The 20,690-nt window shown below is 35.0% G+C and overlaps 1 protein-coding gene across 1 annotated transcript in view; it reads right to left on the reverse strand.

Annotated features, from left to right (window-relative positions):
- Positions 1-20,690, reverse strand: part of LOC121296057 (cadherin-8) — a 69,464-nt gene that overhangs the window by 36,860 nt on the left and 11,914 nt on the right. The window contains exon 3 of the mRNA XM_041221223.1: positions 6,282-6,576. Within this exon, the coding sequence (XP_041077157.1) occupies positions 6,282-6,576 (295 nt within the window). The remainder of the gene's footprint in view (positions 1-6,281; positions 6,577-20,690) is intronic.

Here is a 20,690-nt window from a genome sequence, read left to right on the forward strand (position 1 = left end):
AAATATTCCTACTTAATCGTTAGCCTTTCAGAGCTAATTGGTTTTGTTCATTTATGGTACATAGTTGTAATGCAGGCATTAAAAGCAAAAAACTGAATACCGTGTACTGTAATTAGCAGGAGATAACATAATGTAAGTAGTCTAACAGTGTCAGTAATGAGTTATTTGTAGGTTTGCTACTTTTTGATTTTAATCGGCAAAGCTCATTAAATGTTGAATTCCCCAAATATATGACGGAAATAAATTTATATATGATTTGTCGATTGGCACTTTCATTTGCCAGCTTCAGTGCCTATCATTCAAAGCGCTTACTTTGAAAAGGTTAAGGTGTAGGTAGGCATTTGCAATATGTATATACAGTGACAGTTACTAGTTTGATTTGAGCAAGAGGAAAACACCTAATGAGTATTATGCACAATACCCCGAACAACGGCTGAAGTCTCCACATCAAGACGAAGCAGGTTGTCTGTCTTGCCTTCAGTGACTGCAACTGTGCTGAAGCAGGAGAGGGGTGGAGCTCAGACTCTGGATAATAAGTGCAAGTTAGTTATGTTCAGCTATCTAATGTTTTGTTCTGTGCATATTATTTTTACTTGTAAATCTATGCTATAAAAGTGTAATACACGGCTTATTTGAGACCATTTTTACATCTGTGTAGGATCTTTATCTATACAAGGCAGCTCTGCTGTGACCAAACATTATTTCAACTAGATTGTTGGTAACCATGGTTTCGCTGCATGTTGAATATGATAAAGGGGTTTCGCTAAATGAGATGTTTCTCAATGGCATAAAAAGTCTGTTGGTTTTAAGCATAAAGGTCGATTTCACTCATTCTCTGCATTTACTTGAAAAATAAAGATCTGAAAAAAAAACTGGTAAATTCTTCCAAGAATAAACGCTGATAAAAAAAAAGAATAGCAGCAAGCCTAGTTATTTGTTCTAATAATAAAAGCAGTCAACTACTAACACAAACCTTCAAAAGCCCAAAATTGCAATGGCACTCTTGGTGTAATAAAATGTAATACACTTTTTGAACACTACACTCTGCCTACTGTAGCTTACCCAAACTCCACTTATTAAATCCAGTCTAAATATTGTGTTAGTAAATGTGCCATTACTCAGATATGCTAGAAAACAATGGCCTATCTGCAGACAGATTACCTCAATGTCCTTACCACATCCAGCAAATAAATTATATTTTGCCACTTTAATCTATATAATTATACTGTAACAAACAAATGAATTGCCACTCAGCAGTACAGGACCACCACACAGTGGATACTTTTAATGGCAGTTGCCAAGAGCAACCCATTTGTTGTCAAGGGACACTAAATAAACAAAGTCAAGCTCTTGACTTCTCATTTAAAAAAGAGAGAGAAGGAAAACAAATAACTTAGCACCGTAGATTGGTTTGTGACATTAACTATAACAATATAAAATAACCCCAGGGCTGTTTGTTGTTTGAGTGGTTATTTCTATTAAATACATTCAGTCAACTTCCAGCTCACTGCATACAGATACTGCTGCTGTTAAACCCTGGTAAACAGAAGGGTTTGAGCAGCATGATCACTGCCTTTTTTTTGTGGGGTGGGGGGTTGGGGGGGACACGACTAAGCAAACTAACTGCTGAGTTTTCATTCAGTCAAGAAAAGTCTAACATCAATGGTTAAGGGACTGAGCTGGCTGGCTCTGCTGCATTGAGTTCACAGCCCTGACATGACTCCTCGGCTGGGGATGTGCATGTGGTTCCTGGCAGACAGATCTGGGGCCTTTTCCACATATTCTATAAAATATTAAAGACACCTATTCCTGAATTCATCTGCAAACTTGTTATTTTTTTTTTTTTTTTACCAAGTTAAAATTTTCTTGGATGTTTCAAACTTTGTTGGTTTCATGGTATTTTCATTCCACCTTTTTATTTCTCAGGGTATTATTTCATTACAAAGATGTATGCTTGTGTTAGGTGTGTACAACCAACTGTATTAATGCAAATGAGTATTCAACCAAGCTGATATTTGGATTTTGATAAACATAATGCCAATGATCAAAGGAGTCTGCTGTTTTTATTCTAATCCAATATTAAGACATTGAGAATAGGAACAGCTGGGGTCTGCCATTCATATTCTAATTAAGGATCTGCTGTTCAGATTGAGCATGTTAGCTGCAAACAAAAAGGCCAGAAAATAACACAAATTTAATATTCAAGCAGTCTGAAGATTTTGGTTTCTGCAATAGAGTACAGTGGAGATTAGGTAGATGGTAAAGAAGAAGGGATTGAAACAAAAACGCATCCCATTTTTACCCCAATACTCAACAAATGAAATACAATCTACAGCTAATTTGTAATAAGATATAAAAGAACCAACAGTCGAAAAGACTCTGATGAGTACTGCCTTCATCTGAGTTATCTGACTGTTAGGTTTTCACCAAATAAAACAAGAAAGTAAAATGTTGCTTTGTTTGAAACAACATAAAGCCTAAATCAGTTGGTCACCATACTGGATTATAAAAGAAACAAAAGGTTCCCAAAGGCATACAAATGTTCTCTATATTTTAATCACAACTGTGTTCCCTTCAACATGTAGTTATTAATGCAACACACCCCTAAGATTGTAGGCTGAGTAACTCAATTCCAATTAGCTGCTATACACCAACGATCAGATATAGAAATGCAAAAAAGATAATACAGGATTACCCTGGTTAATTTCTTCACTTTCAAAATGCCGCCAACTCACCCCACTTCAAACCAGCTTGAGAATTTCTAAGGAGCCTGTACATAAAGTCGAAGACCTCCCTCTAGAAAGGCAGTTGCAATACTCTGTGCAAACTGTACATGACTATTTTTTTTTTCTTTGTACCAAAGACAGATCAGACCATTATGATCGAAAATCATATTAAGATTTTCAATTATTTATTGTTTTAAGTATAAACTAATTGGTGGTATATTAAGTTTTACGTAAAACAAAAAATAATAATAATCCAATGACAAGCATTTCAAGAAGATATTGAGAAAGCCTCTAGTTGAAACTTTGTCACTGAATGTTAGTATTACTGTATTTATTTGTGTGTATCATTAGAGCTCAATCTGGGATATGGATTTTACCTTATTTAGTAATGCCATCATTAAACAAATACACATTAATTCTTTCTGGCTTTGGATTTTAAATTATTTAGTACCATACTTTTTCAATCAGTAGGCAAGTCAGGCATTGCATTGAAGTTCATGGCATTTCTTTTGCAGGGATTTAGTCTACAAATCAGCAAAGGGCATTAAAACAGCATTCAAATAAAGGTCTGCCACCCTGCTAATCCCCTTCTGGACCGGTAGTTTAAAAAGCAAGCTTGTGAATACCTTTGGGGGCCTCGGGTTCTACCAGAGGTGTGTTAGAGGAGATAATGGTTTAGCTCCTCCTAAATAAACATGAATATCCCTCTAGACAGTAAAGTATGTTTGGAAATTGGATTTCTAGTGACCTCGTTGTCCTCTTTAGCAGCAAAGTCTATAAACCTCAGGTCTATGTTTTATCCCTGGAATACCTGTTTAATTTAGAAGACGGACAGGTATCGGTCTTGATTATCCAACGGATACTTACTATCTTAGAAATCTGCATTACGGTGGCTGGAGAATAATGAGAACTTGGTTTTACTCCACTAGTCAAATAGACCCAAAGCAAAAGGTTTTAAGCTTACAAAAAATAAACTGCAGTTCAAATAATGAAGTTTTTGACACAGTTTGGAATTGTGTTCATTCTGCATGTGGTTCTGTGTGGTAGTGTCCTGGTAAACTTGCCTCAGGCGGCCGAGGAGAACACACAAAAGACTGAGGTAGGGAGTTTGATGTTGTTATGCTGACACAGGCACCCAGGATTTAATTAATAAACACAAACAAAAAATAAACTATAATGTCATGTGATGCTACCAGCAATAGTAGCGCACAGAGGACGGTACAAGACTGTACAAACACTAAAAATAAAACACAATATGACAAACTATAAATCAAAGGTGCGTGAAAACGGTTGGCCTTGCAGCAGCCCCGATCCTAGGGATCACCATGTTTTTATACTGACGCTCCGCTGAGACACGCCCACCTGCCTGCTGGAACAGCTGATTGCTTTCAGCTGCTGTTGCAAGTAGACTGGTAGCGATCCCAAATGGAGCGTCATCAGGATAACATCATTCAATTAATCTGTTTACACAAATCCATATTTACAACAAAAAAATGTCAAATACAATACATATAATTCTCCATGTGCAGGGCTTCAAAATTAAGAGAAAAATAAATTATGAACAAGACATGGAATGATAAAGGCGAACTTCTTTCTAGGCATCAGCTAACTTATTATTTACATCAATTCACTTCTCCTGTTACATCATTGTTCAAGATCATGACATATGATAATGATAATTTACCTTTCTTAAGCTTGATGTAGTTCTTTCTTATTATTTACCTAAGCTGTCCCGGTGCATTAACATTACCATCAGCAGAGTGCCATTGACAACAGCCTTTTTTTTTCTTTTTAACGGTAAAAACATAGCATCATCCATTCAGTTTCTGTTAAAATCTAATACGTTGTATGTAAGGTGATTTGTATAAGAGATGTTGACTTGTGCAGTTTATAGTAAGAGAACCTACACACTATGTATTAACATATCATAAAATCACAAAACTGTGATAGCATAGAACTGCTATTAAACAGAACGTGGTTGAATTGAGCCCTCCGATAAGTTCTGCCCATGGGATGACATCTGTACACAGGGCAAAATGGAATTTTGTCAAACCGTTAACCATGATTAGTTCATTTTTCAAGCATGATTTATAAATTAACAAATAACCAAGTGACAAAAATGATATGCCTTCCATAAATTGTGTTAGAATACTGTGCCTAAAAACTATAAGCTAAACATGATAAACACTAGGACAGCTTCTCAGCCGAGGCCATGATTTTGTGAAGTCACATCAGACCCAATTAATATTTTTTTTTTCAGTCGCCAGAGGCGTTGTTCTCTCTGCACAGATGTTCTGTGTTTACATCACAGTTTCATATTATAATCCCTCCCCTGCTTTGCTTTACATTTGTAATCAATTCAGCTATGTTAGTAACAGCTACTTGTAGAGCCAAATGGCAGGATTCTCTGCCTTTAGAAGACTGGTAAGTATACACTAACATGTTTTTGTATTTCCTTTTTTGTTGGTAAAATCTTCTATTAACATTTGTACTCCACTTACCAGCTCTAGGAATGGGCAGTTTCATGTTTCCTTGTTAGATAACTTGCAGATAATTGCAGAATGGTTTTAAAATGTACCTTATTATTTTCACGACTGAACTCAATCCTTCTTAAAACCCACAAAGGAAATTGCGTCAAAAAGTGTGACAGCTACACAAAAGCAATCTTGTACTGTACTTGCTTTACAAAATATCTCTGGGTTGCTACACTGCTTGCAAGAACAATGCAACGATACATACATTTTTATCTGTGAATCTACTGCAATAACTGGCTTCATCTGTCTATTTTAGTTTATATAGACAAAAAGAGGTTTCTAGCGATAGCATTCTATAGTGGTAAAGGTAGAGTAGTTAATATATTAATGCATTTCCCATATCATATTAGTTATTTATGAGGCACTGAAGGATGCTACTTCTCATATGGAATTTATGGTTGGTTAAGGCATTTATACTCATATATACAGCATCTAGTGACACATTTATGGGGACATTAGGATGACAAATCCAAGGGAAGCAGATTTTGGCTTTCTGAATTCTCAATGAGCATTACACACTATTGCTATGCTTATGTGTTTATAATGTGGATCTGCATTGGCCATGCGAAACTCACCTGTCTACAGATTAAAAAGCAACAATTTGTTTTAATTGAAAGCACACTGGAGATTATACACATAGCACAACCTAACTGTGCGATTTAAAAGTTTAACCGGCTTTCAACTGAAATGTATCGGCTCAGTATGTAAAATATTTTATTTATTTTGAAATGTTCGTAGACCCTTTTCACAGACCCAGACACAAGATTGGAAGTTTTTAAGCACTTTCGTGCTTTTATATGAATTACAGAAATAAAAGAAAAACAAAACAAAACAAAACTAAAACCTAACTCACACATTTGAGTACTAACTAAAACTTTTTACGGTCCCTAAACTAACAAAACTGGACAGCTAAGCTGTTTACCAGTCATTAAACATAAATGGTACAGCACAAACAAAAACACACTACTTTAGGCAGGGATTTATATATATAATCTGTATGTGATATGTGACCAATACTTACCCACATCAGACATCTCCAGAACAGTGGCATGATACGGTGTGTTGAGAAATTCTGGCGCATTGTCATTAATGTCCTGAACTTTGATAATGAATTCTGAAGGTGGTTCCAGAGGTTCGTTGGTGTCCCTATTGATTGCCTGCGCAGTGAGTGTATACTCAGCCTTTTCCTCCCGGTCAAGTCTCTTCATGGCGTGAATATCTCCCGTCTTGTCATTGATCACAAAGAAGGTTCCTGCTCCATCACCTGCCAGAATGTATTTGATGTTTTTGGCTCCAGCATCCAAATCAGTATGCAACTAAAATCAAAAGAAAAAAATAAAATAAATTAGCCTTTTAGTAAATATTAAAATTATTGTAGCTAACAAAATAATTTAGTAAATGTTACCTTTTTATGTGCATTAGATACATAGATCATGTTAAGATCATACATGTTAAAAAATACAAAATAATGGGAATGCCATTAAGCCAAATGTGGTGATAGACTGGGGATACTAGGAATTGGGGCACATTCCCATAATTGTAATAGACACACCACCACTTGCAATCTGGTCTTTAGTCTAATTTTCTACTTAGAAATCAAAGGGTTTATAATATGCTTTCCAGCTCACATCATCCCAGCTTACAGTTTTGAATAAGTAAATCTGAATGTCAGGAAAATTATGCATAAAGACAATACCCTAAGCCAACACTTGTTGCTATTTTAGAGTTCTGTGTGACAGAGCTTTATACTCAAGTCAATACAGGCAGAATGCATGAAAAAATAATTGAGTGAACTGCATTGGCTGTCAGCAGCAACCGCCTTTCAGAGTCAAGACATTTCAGAACAATGCAAGTATATGTAAATGCTTACAGCTCTTGTGATTTATTTTATTTCTTTGCCTTGAAGGTTTTATTGTTACAAAAAAATTGTCTAGAGCTCTTATCAACAGCAGGATTAGTCGTTTCCTCACAGTCGTGCAGATTATAACCACAGATCACCAAGGTCAAAGGCTTCAGGAGTATTCTTTTATGAACAGGGGAGTTAAAGGTAGCAGTAAACAATTTTCTGCAATCCTTAAATTAGGCATTAATTCCCGGAGGAACGGGGAGGACAGAGCACAGCATTCAGATATCTGACAACACTGAGGGTTGGTATACATCATCGCTTTCACAGGGATTTCTTTAGGAAACAGAACATTTTCAGAAATTCACTTGACCAGAAATAACCTTTGGGTTTCTATACCTAGACACAGAGAACTTTTTTTTTTTTTTTTTTTTTTTTTTTTTTTAAAGACATATTACAAAATAAGCAAAAAAAAAAAAAAAAAAAAAGCAATGCACTCCAAACCCTTTACCAGGATTATCCTGTGCATAATGGTTTTGAATATAATTAGCCAAAAGGTGATCTGTCTTTTATAGACACTGTACAAACATTTGCTCAAGTTTTCAGCACTTTCTGAAAACGGCGAACAAACTCATTTACAGTCAGTTTTTTTTTTAAATTACTTTTTACTCCTCACCCATAAATCTTATCTCTGCTGGATACCTCCAATAAATTACAATTTGAGATTCTAGCATGACGGATGTCTGCATCATTAAAATAATACAAAACTGTAACAAAAAGATGTATAGGTTGCTACATGAATGTAAAACATCATAGAACATTACTCCAGCAATTCATAGACCATACTATATACAGATAGTTCCATTCACTATATACAGCTAGTGCCAAAAGTTTTGCATCAGCCTATAGGATTAACTAATTTTGCTTTATTAAGTTGAATGAAACCAGCTCAATAATATAATGTTAACATAATGAATGCAGTTTTCCATATGCTTAACACAAACCTGACAAAAATTGGAAAATGTGACATTTTGAAATCTAACATGAAATATTGTACGCCTATTATGGCTTCGGGTAGACTTTTGCGTTACCATTTTGTAGTTTCTTTGATTACATGATGTTAAATAAAAGATCTAAATTATGTTCATATATATATATATATATATATATATATATATATATATATATATATATATATATATATATATATATATATATATATATGCAAAACTTTTGGTCATAGCTGTGGACTAATGCATTATACCAATCACAATTACCTAATGTATGTAATATAGTGACACTATATAGTCAATTTTAGATGTTATGTTAATTAAACTGTCAGGCAGTAATGCTAGACTTTCAAAGTCCATTTAGATGGATTATATAAGTTTTCAAGTGAATTAAACTTGTCTACAGTGTTGTTTAAGAAACCAAAAGCAGTGTACAACTAGATACTGACTGATATGCTTTCAGCCGATAACATGGTTTGACCCATAAGACACTGCTAGGGTGAAAGGAAGTAAAGCAGTGACAGACTTCCTGCAAAGCAAGCAAACTGAAAACTTTGTGTCATACCAGATGTCTGAAATTAAAAAATATATATTTTTGCTGTAACATTTGTTTCTTTAACAACTACACACCTAGGACCCCTGTAGCTAATGGAAGTGCAAAATAAGTTAGATTTTTTTAAATTATTTTGTCAGTTACAAGTATTTAAAATAATTTGAAGGCTGTATTCTCCAAGCTTCTTACTTAGTCATCAGTAGTCTAATAAAGTTAAGAAACCCAACACCTGGTACAAACATTTGATTTAGTAGCTTGTAAGCAGCAGTGTGTTGATAACTATTATGTGTTTTAAGATTGTAATTTCTGTTTTATTCACTTATACCAGTAATTACAATTTGGAAAATAAGCTCTGGTAACATTTTCCTGTGCTGATAGTATCCTGTTAAATTGATTTAAGACTATTTTGTATTTATTTTTTTTTTATTATGAAATTGTGAAGGAATGTCAAAGTGAAATAACTGCAGAGAGAAAGGTGCTAAGCACCATCTGTCACTTATGTTGCCACAGCAACACAGCTTAGCCAACAACCCATAACATCACTACCTGAAACATAAACGGAGTCATTGTTGATGCTGTCTCATTGCTGTAATATGTTAAATTGAAATACTTGCTGTTCTGAAACTCAACTTAGTAAATTGATTATTTAATGGGTGAATTAACTCTTGTTTCTGGTTATCTGCAAGCTACACACAAAGTTATGCAGTACTGCAAACAAATGTACTTCTGATTTAATAATAAGGTCAGGAAAGTGCATTGGTCAAACAAAGGGAAACTGTATGAGAACTGCTAGACTCATAAAAGAGCTAAAAGTTCCAGGAAACATTATTTTATTTCTAACCTCCTTCTTCCATATTTTACATACATTCACACTGACTGACTTTCAGCAATATTTTAAGATGTACTTTATCTATCTCAATCTATCTATTTTCATATGAGTGGCCTACAGATCTCACCAGTTAGAGAATGCAACTGTAACTCTTGTTTTCAATCTGACGCTGGTGCAATGTCAAAGCCTTTGAATTCCATAACAACAGTTTATTTGTGCTTTCTATATTGATTAGCTTCCTAGATGTCTTTTATTTATTTACTTTCAACAACCACCTCAACCAGTCGCATAATTAATGTTGGATCCTTACATTTAGCAAAATGTATTTTAAATGAAAATGAATTTTGAGCCAACCAATAAGATAGCAATATAACATATTGTCATGAAAACAGCACCACTTGGGACGGGAGATCTACTACTTAGTGATAGTGTTAGTTCTTTACTATAGTTTTGAGACTGAAGAGGTCTTAAAAGAGAATATTGCAAAGGATTATAAATCTTATTGCTGCGAGAAACAAACAATTTTATCCAAGGCAGCTATGCAAAGTGTTTCAATAAAGTACCAGTTTTTATGTCAGCACTGGAACAATGTCAATTCCTACACAAAGACAGAAGAAGGAACAATCATTGCATGTTTAATGAAGTCCACTCAGTTCACAGAAGCAACAGCAGCATAGTATTGCTCCACTCCTTACATTATCACTGAGTCCCACCTATTATGTGACTGATTGGCATATCCAGCATCTCTTGTTTGAAAAGGTATAAGCCTTTGACCCCTCTGTCTTGGGTTTAAATTTTGACCAAGGGCAAGGACGATTACAATTCACTTCAATCTAAATTCCAACTGGGGAGTCAATTAAGTATGTGCTGTAGGTCCCAGACTACTTCTAATTAGATATGAATAATCATAACATAGACTGTGACCACAGCTGACATTTATTTAGCCTATTTTAATGTCCACGTGAATCAAATCAAAGAATATTTTTTTGTCACAGAATAGTAATTTTTAATATCCATGGCCAGATTTAAATCTAATTCTTTTTCAATCAGAAGACAGAAAGCTCTTCTGCTACACTGCTCAGTGCAATTCAGGGTTCAGCTGCTGTACAAGGAGTTCATCATTTTAACTGTAAAAACTCAGTTAATGTAGTGGTAGCTAACAAACTAATTTAACAAATCCAAAATGGACAAAATGAAATAAAACCTGCCGAAATAATACTACATCAACAAATTGAATCACATACCGCTTTGTATTTTTCCATATACTTAACCAAAAGCTGACAATAATTGAAAAGTTTGACATCTCAAAGTCTAACATTACTTACTGTATTACTGTCATGGCTTCCAGCAGACTTTTGCAATATCATTTTGTAGTTTCTTTGATTGCATAATGTCAAATAAAATATCAAAATTATGTTCATATATACATATATCTTTTTTTATTATCTCAATCCTAAAATGCTTGGTGATGCAAAACTTTTGGCCATAGCTGTCTATAGTGATGTGCACCGAGTAGAATAATTTTTCATTATTTTCTTTTGTATATCTTGGTCAGCCAATGTGATAGCACTATTTTCTCATAATGTGTGTTAGTTTGCCTATTCTTAGAAACACTGTTCCTTCTGTTCAGCCTTTCAGAACATTATTTTATAACACAAAGTATAGTCTTAATTTCAGGTCTGTGCACTTTCAACATTACGTTATAAATGCATGAGCTGCATTTAGAAAGGAAAGTAACAGCTATATGAAATGAAAAAAATATATATGAACGTTAGAGCTAATGATTTCCAACTGCTGGTCCAAACTTTGCCCATCCACCTTGAACCCCTAGCCCAATAAAACAGCTGCAGCTTCTTTAGCCCCAGACAAACTACATACAATTAAACTACCATTTCACTACATTAATGCATTTACATTAAATATGCATTGCTATTCGAATGTTCCTTGAACCTCTATCTTTTAGGATATGGTAAAAATGTTGATTTCACCTGAAAAACACTATACTAAAAGTAGCTCGTTCAAGTAAAATGATTAGTACATCTTTATAATAAAACAATTACACCAAAATCCCAGGTGGTATGTGCCCCAGACACATTTTATTGCACTGTTGCCAATTGGGCTATCCTAAGTATTCTTACATATGTCTGCATGTAACAGGGAGAGATCTGTACTGACTCTGCTGGTGTGTTCACGGGCTGCAGGAAGAGGGCGGCAGTCGCCCAACAACCACCTGTGAGTCATGGCAATGACACGGGGAGGTGGGAAAGTGGGTGTGTGGACTTTCCCACTCTCTGAATGGCTGAGAGGCGGGTCTTGGGTGATTGTTGGTCCTATAAAATAACGCTCTGCTGTTTCCTCAGGTCTGCCCACTTAGACGTGCCAAGAGTGCGGAAGCTTTGATTCAGGACCAGGAATCAGCCGGGAGAAAAATAAAGATTCACAGCGAGACAGAGAGAGAGAGCGGGGAATCCTTGGGCAGACCCCGGCGTATTGTAAAAGAGCAGGCTAGATAGCCGACAGAATAGGACGGTGATCCGGGTCTTGCGGGTAGCGGCGACCGGGATAACACTGCCGAGTGCAGCACCTTTTATTTGTAGTTTTATTACTGTTTTATTTTCCCTTGTTCTTTTCGCCTTCTGTTTTCATTATTATTTCTTTGAGCACCTGCGAGTGCACTTGCTGTTCGTGTACCAGCTGTGGTATTTACGTGGTGCTGTCTATCATCGTTGATAGGCAGCCCACGGTCAACAGTGCCCTCTGCCAGGGAAAAATAAGAACCGGTCCAAAATAAAACTGGGCACCTGTGTGGTGTTTCCAAGTACACCTGTCTGTCTCCTGGTCAGTGAATTACCCACACCCCTTCCACACTGCAGTATTTATTTTTTTTGTTAGTTGTATACATTACTGTTGTATTTTATTCAAAGTAGGACACTTTGGAAGCTAATAGTTCTACATTTTATTGAGAACCTTTCCAATTAGAGCAGGTGAATAAAACAATACTACATTTGCATCTGTATTACAAACTGTTTTCATTATGAAGGATATAATAGAGGCAAATGACATTTTCTACAGTAGGTTGTTCCTAAATTATTTTACAAAGAAGATCAGAAGTGGAAGTAGAATCAGGTTGTCTACCTATCAAAAAAAAAAAAAAAAAAAAAGTATGGCAGCTAAAAATGTTTTGCTTTATTTATTGGTTTATTTTAAAAACAGAAGGTGTCGCTCATGTGTCAGTTGTAATAGAAAACAGTAAACATGGTACAGAAGATAGGGGTTTACAAGCTCACCCTACAGCTCCAAGATCTACATGACACAATCCAAAGTCCCCTTCACATACTATTACATCAGTGTTTTGTGAAGACATGGCAGGACCAGTTAAGACACACTTTTCAGATTGTATTCAGAGAAAGACCTCACACTAAGACTGTCTGAGGCAACTGCAATGAGGATTTGTGCCAGACAGTCGGTTAATTTGAACCATTTGAACAAACACTGTGTTTCGGATAATTCAATTACTAAAGACATATGCATCACAAGCAAAATGTAAGTTGATTAGTGTGGACTAATATATTTTCGATATCTTCGAAACACTCTTGGGAGCACTGAGTACAATTCTAAACATTTTAAAATGTAAATGGATATTTTATTTTTTAAAGAAGTGCTATCCAAGCTTTTAGAATCAATGTTTCTAATTTCTGCAATGTATAAGCAATATTATAATTGGTCATTGAAGGTTTTTTTTTTTTTTTTGGTAAACTTGTACTAGATATTTAAATAACAGCACTTTATAAAGTCTGAAAATGTGCTGTGCTTTCTGATAACTGATCACTTGTCATGTGTTATTGTTTAACACTTAATGATACCCGCTGTTTAAGAACAGTAAGTAATGTTCTAGCAGAGATAATTAAGTGATTTATTGAGTGTGGCTACTGTGAGCTTTGGTCTCTCGTGCTATGAAAACCCAATAGCCCACTAGTTCTTACATGCATCTTAAGGAACATGGCTGTACTCAGTGTTTTTGAGAAGCATGCCCCAAAGTAATCAATACTGTAGCTTTCTCTATAGTGCACTTTGTCTTGTTGATAAATGGGTGTAGATTAATGGGTACCCATGTTCAATGGCAATAAGATAACATCACCACAAAATTATGAACACACGTTCCAAGTATTTACATTATCCCAAAGAACAACACTGTTGTTAAACCTTATGAAATAAACTGTAAACCCAGCTCTAGTTTTAGGATCCCTATTAAAAACTAAATAATAAATAGTGTCCATCTGTCTTTCCCACTGTCACACTCTACCTGGTGAACATGATAACCTTCACCTAACTTGTATTGTATACTCCTCGCCTCCCATGGAAGTTTTTATATTGAATTTGGCTGTACTCCGATAAACCCTCAATTTTATGCTAATATTTTTTAACCTTTCAGGTATAAAGTGATTAACATGAGCACCGGTTGTTTAACTATAAAGACAAGATATTAGCAATGGTCTCGAACCCAAGTCCAAATCTTGAAACAGGACAAGTAGTCCACTGACCTGGGTGACCCCTTATGTATCTACATTCCCTTTTTCGTCTAAGCGTCCATTCTTCCTCATATCAGAGACAGATGCTACATGTTACGCTAGCCAGCCTCCTTTCCTCGGAGATACGTGGAGGTCACTGGGAAAGGAGCCAAGCCCACATCAATATCTTCAGGGTCATTCACACTGGCGCAGCGCAAGCAATTTTTTAATTTTTTTAATTTCCCATTATAGTCTACCTCAGCGTTCACACAGGATGTGGGGCGGAAGCGGTGCGGGCAGTGTGGAAATTTATTTTCGCTCCTGAAGCGAACTTTTCATTTGTTGCGTTGTTATGAACCAATGAAAGTTATAAACTAATTTTACATTTAACCTTAAGGAGAGGTCAAAGGTCATGATCAAGGTAATTTTTTAATAGAGAATATATGGCTTCCTAAATTTGTTGTACAGTAACATAACCATATGTGCACTGTAAGGAGTTATAAGCTAGTTTTACATTTGACCTTAGAGAGGTCAAAGGTCACAGGAACGGTGACTTTTGGATAGACTTTTTGATACTTTTGGATTGGGATCCTATCCATGTTCTGTAGTAACTATTAACCTATATACACTTTGTAAGGCGTTACAAGCTAGTTTTACATTTCACTTAATGAAAGGTCAAAGGTCATTTTGGATAGAGCACATATGCTTTACTATATGTGATCCATAGTAACCATTAACTTATCTGCACTCTGTAAGGCGTTATACACTAGTTTTACATTTGACTGAAGATTTTTTAAAGATTTTTTTAAAGAAATGCATCAGGTGGCCATTTTGGTTTACACACAAACACCATTTTTGTATTCAATTGTATTGAAACAGGGATGGTGCTTGTCAACTTTGGAATTAATCAACTAAACCATTTTTCAACTGAAGTGGTTTTAAATTTAAGAATAAAACATAGGGCTTGTTTTACAAAAGAACACCATTTTGCCATATTTGAATACCATTGTCCCCAGGATGATGCCTACCAAGTTAAGAGCTGGTTGGTTAAACAGTTTGCAAACAGAAGCTGTTTGATGTTTGGGGTGCATTTTGGTGAATTTGGTAGCAGCCATATTGATAGCAAAATTTATCGCAGTAACTTCTGCTTAGCAAACTTAAAGTGGGTTTGGTTGCTGATGACATATGCAAAGTTTCAGATCAGTCAGTCCACCGGTTCCCAAGAAGACGATTTCGAAAGATTTTTCCAAAAAATGCGTCAGCTGCCATCTTGGTTGACAGAGGAGAGCAAATTGTACTGAACTGTACAATTACTGGAATCTACGCAGGCTGATACCTGCCAAGTTTCATGTTTATTGGTTACACTGCAGGAACAGTTACATTTTTTTGGGAGGAAAAACTACAATAATAAAGAAAAAACAAACAATTAAAAAAAAAAATCTTTACAATAACAATAGCCAGCTTGGAAGCATAATAATAATAATAATAATTCCTCTATATAAACTATATGGTATTTGATAAAGCTGTAGTGCTTTTCTGACAAGTTACAGTAAGTATGGAGAACTGTTTTGCCTCTTCTTTGGCTTTAAAAAGTGAAATATAGTTAAAGAAGAGGGTTATTTTGGCTAAAGCCATAGACAAATTGAACATAATATTACCTTGCAGCTTCACTATAGGCTGCCCTTTGGGAAATGAACAGCCCAGCTCTGCAGGAACTGTTTACATATTTCCCTACGAGCTTATTGGAAATGGAATTGCGTTTGGTGGTGCTTTCCTTTGGTGCACAGGTCTGTTTAAAGATTTTGTAGTCCCAGAGAGATGAAGAAAAATGAAGCTGTGTTTGAGAGATTCGATTACTTGTGCAAAAAATGCAGTTGCACTGTGTTTCTCTGGGGTCGACACTCATAGACAGAGCTAAACTAAAGAGGTGCATGCACACATTAAACATTTTCCAATTATTGCCCACATGACACTGAAAAAATTACTTCTGGTAGAGGATTATGAATGAGATAATTACAAGAGGACTCATGTTCCTAAAGCTACAATAAAGGAAAAATATGAACTGTATTAATTGGTTATTGACTTACATTGCAACTTAAACCAAGGGCCATAATGTTTTGAAAGGCAAAGCAAAAAGCAAGGTTGTTCAAAATCCCCTTGCAGAAAGTGCACCCAAGACTCTTACTGTGTTTGGCTTGGTACCACACCCCTTTCCATCCTGTTTTGGTTGATTGCTGTCATTTCTGCACTATTGTATTATTCAGTGATGTAAAGGCTTAACATGCTTATTTCCTACCTCAAATGCTTTTCTGTGATTTATGTTATACTAAAATAGGTTACATGACAAAACCAATTGATGCAAAATGCCTTTTTTTATCTATATGTATATTAATAACAGGAAAGCTATTAATCTAAACAGTGCAGGGCCATACAATTATTATTATTATTATTATTATTATTATTATTATTATTATTATTATTATTATTATTATTATTATTATTATTATTATATATTTTTGAAGAGAGAAATAAACTAAACAGCTATTATAAACGGCAGGGAAATTGTTTGTTTTTTATAACCTTGGACCCTTTATAATTATTTAAAGAGGGGCAGTGTGTAGATCTGCCACTGTAGATCAATGGAATATATAAATGTGTTTTGATTGTACTGTAGTACACCATCCTTGACTTTATCCAAAGTATTTCCCAAGTAATAAACACAGGCTGTGTCATTGCATTTTCATTTTGTTTAGTATTTCTAAATGATTATTCCAAAATTACCCCAGATTCTGTTGACCAGTACATCAGAAGAAACCTTTCACTATTATAACACATTTTTCGAAACAAAATCAGGTCTATAAATCATGGACATTGAAATATGTTTGGTTTCTTTTTAATAACTCAATCATTCCTCCTTGACCATGACATGCTTGAGTGACTATGACTGAAGCAAATGCACTTAATCACCTAATTAGTGAGACAGTTGATTGGACACTGGATATGGAGTGATTTCAGCTGTAGAATTGTAAGCTTGAATAAAAGCAATAAACAAAATCACAGAGAAAAAAAAAAAAAACAACATGCCACACCTGTCAAGAGAGCAGCGCCTTCGTGCAATCGGAATTTTGGAGGCTGGACTAGGGCAGCGTACTGTGGCTCGTCATCTTGGGTGCTCACAGTCTGCAATTTCAAACCTGGTGGAAACGGCATAACTAGACACTCAATGACAGGCCATGAACTGGGAGACCAAGAGTCACAACACCTGCTCCAGATCGACAGATCATTTTACAGCATCTTCATAATGTCAATTGTTAATCAGCACAATAAAAAATCACTGCACCTGCTCTAAGTTTGTCATTTTTGGATCACATCTAGTGAATTGTATCCAAATATAAGTGATGAGTTTCTTTCTTGTGGATGAGATGTTAAATCAATGTCCTATTCTAAGTGACTCTGCATATAATGCACAGTTCACAGCCTACCTCTGTGAAACACTTTGTAATGGTGGTCCACTATAAAAGGCAATATATAAAAATTAATTACATATAACACCACTCTGGTGGTCCACCAATTGACACTAGGGCCCACACCAAATCAAAACTCTGACAACCTGGTAATCGCACTTAACAAAACTGTTTGAGACCTTTCCCGTATCTGGAGGTATACCGTAGAACTGAAATGGTAATGCAAAAATAAAATAAAAAAATAATAAATTGTCAAATGAGTTAGCAATAAACTCTGGTTGAGAAAGTTTCAGAAGTGGTTGTCTGAATCAGTATAACACAAAAAAACCCAATATACATTCAAACCTGATTGTACTGAAGCATACATCCAGGATTTCAAACTGGATTTCAAAGCTCGCTCAGTTGTGCAAACAGATCACCGGGTTTCTGAAACTTCCCTGGAGAACAGACTACAGTTTGTATTGCATGCCTTTAAACTTCAGACAATAGGAAAGTGGCTTTGTATTGTGTCAATTATACATGTACGTTTTTGCTTTTTTTTTTTTTTTTTTTTTTTTTACTGCTATACACATCCCTTGACTTGCAATTAGGTCAGCACAACACAGCATGAACTGGCATTGCTTGCCGATTAACAACTAAAACCATAAGTGAGACCCAAAATAACATTTCCTTGCATTACCTTATGCCTCAGTCTGCATTTCAGATGGGTAAGCAGTAAATATTTGCCCTTAGAAAACAGTCCCTTTACAATTATAAATCCCTTATAGTTGAATAACATTGCATTAAGAAGCTGTACTTTGAGCTAGCGCTACTGAATTAGAAGTCACATTTTCCAGATATTTTCTTACAGATTTACTACCTGTATGTGCTTAGGTATAAAGAATGCTCCTGCTAAAAAATATCTGACAGTATATTGCAAAACAATGGTATATTGTATAATATACTGTATATCACTACTGGCAGAGATGTTGAAAACCTGCTTGTATATCTGCCACTGCATTAATCCTGAAACCAAAACAAGCACAACATGCTATGAAGAGATTATGTAATTTGCAAGCACTGGCCAGAGGATGGGCACGAACAAGCAGGTGCACACAACCTCCAGGCATCTTAGCCCAGGCAGACTCTTTTGCACAAGCTGTTATATAGCTTTTAACCTCATCTCACACACAGAATACATAATGTCAGAGCACTGCCCACTACACACTTCCTTGCTTAACCTCAGTGATCGGCCGCAAGCCAATCTATGAGAATCATACAGTACATTCAAAAGATGGATCTGAAATATTTACCCTAGGCTAATAAGGTAATGACATGAAAAAGAGAATCTAAAACTGCATGCAATTAGAAGGGTGGACTGGTGTAGTGGTGCAGAACAATGACCAACATAAATGCAAGGGATTCAATTGAATTGTTCTGATCAATATTGTATAAGAGCAGCCGAATCCTGCTATCTGAACTTTATATTCAAACCAGGCAAACCACTCAGGGAGCAAAAAGATTTGTTTGCCACTAAAAACTCTATAAATGCCATGAAATATCTAGGATTTTTAATATTACAAGTTAGAGAAACAAATAGTTTACCTCCTTAGCTGAAACCAACTAATTTGTGAAGACTATTTATACAGGGTTATCTTTAATGCCTGCATGATGTTTTCTTTTTTTCTTTTTTTTGGTGAAAGGGGTAGTGACACTTATAAAGGATATATACTGTGAGCCTGTATGTGCAGTATATCAGTATGATGGATTGCTATGGTTTAGGTCATTAAATAGACCCCCATGCCTAGGAGTCTGGTACAAATTGACCAATCAACCAACCAGATGCTATTAGATTTGGTCAGATCATTCAGAATTGAAATTGAAATGTATTTTCCCCACAGCAAATAATAGAAAACCATCACACTGACAAGCACAGAAGTAGACAGTCCACTATAATTATTCATAAGTAAAAGTCTGGCTTGGCTAAATCCGAATAACACTTAATTACCACTAACAGGCTGTCTTCACTTTTGATTGCCATGTATGTTGAATGGGAGTAAACTTTGATCCTACAATATTTTATCTTTGAAGTTTAAATTGGCTTGCCATTGTAAATAAATAGTTTGATCTTTTTTTTTTGTTTTTTTTTTTTTTTTTTTTTTTTTTTTTTTTTTAATGATCGGTTTAAGAATGTTGCATTAAAAATGGGTAAAAATATTAACATGTTTTATGATTATATATTTGTTTGTATCTCCCTAACACACACAGGATGAAACATGGCCAGTCATTGAATAAGAAAAAAAAAATATCCCTTGATGTTAATTATTTATTATATCTGTAGTTAATTCTTTCTGAAATCACTATTGACGCTTAGAAAATGTCACCAATGAAAACATGCTGGCATGCTGGCAAGATATGCAAACAATTATTATTTTATTTTTTTAACGAGCTGCTTTCCAATTTTAATAATGGGGAAGGGTGATAAGGGACAAAACACTGCAGACAATTGCCGTGATTATCAACAAGCGTCATAGGATATGCTATTTCCACAAAGCAGATAAAGTGCCTAGGGCTTGATATGTGCGACCACAGTGTTAGTCTATGCTCGGAAATCTTTTGTCCTTTTTGTTAAATCTCTTGAGAAATTTGAGTAATATTAATATTCTTCAGTTCACTTGTATAGTTTTGCTTTGTGTGCTGGACTAACAGTTCTTATTCCACAATAATTATATGTCAAAAGATGTGCCAAACTACACATTTAAATGTGTGTATTTGGTGTATAATCATATTGATTTAGTTTCACGTAGCCGCTAAACCCGTATTGAGATTGTATTTATTTATTCATTTTTTGCCAAGAGCACATTGCTATTTTTGTTATTTAAAAAAAAAAAAAAAAAAAAAACTTTCTTGTATATTTACTTTCTATATTTTCCTTTCAATCACAAATATGACTTCTAGGATTACCTGATGCAATCACAAAGGAAAGTAGTGACTTCTAGGATTACCTGAACGATTAGTTAATTTAAAGAAAGAAAGAAAGAAAGAAATATATTATATATATTATATTATTTTAAGATATATATATATATATATATATATATATATATATATATATATATATATATATATATATATATATATATATATATATATATATGCGCGAGCTATAGAAATTATGCTAAAAGTTTTACACTAGAAGGGACTTTTGTACAGGAAAGTGTCTGTTATTCAGGCTGTATTCCTT

Source organism: Polyodon spathula, chromosome 21, assembly GCF_017654505.1.
Source record: "Polyodon spathula isolate WHYD16114869_AA chromosome 21, ASM1765450v1, whole genome shotgun sequence".
Classification (NCBI taxonomy): domain Eukaryota; kingdom Metazoa; phylum Chordata; class Actinopteri; order Acipenseriformes; family Polyodontidae; genus Polyodon; species Polyodon spathula.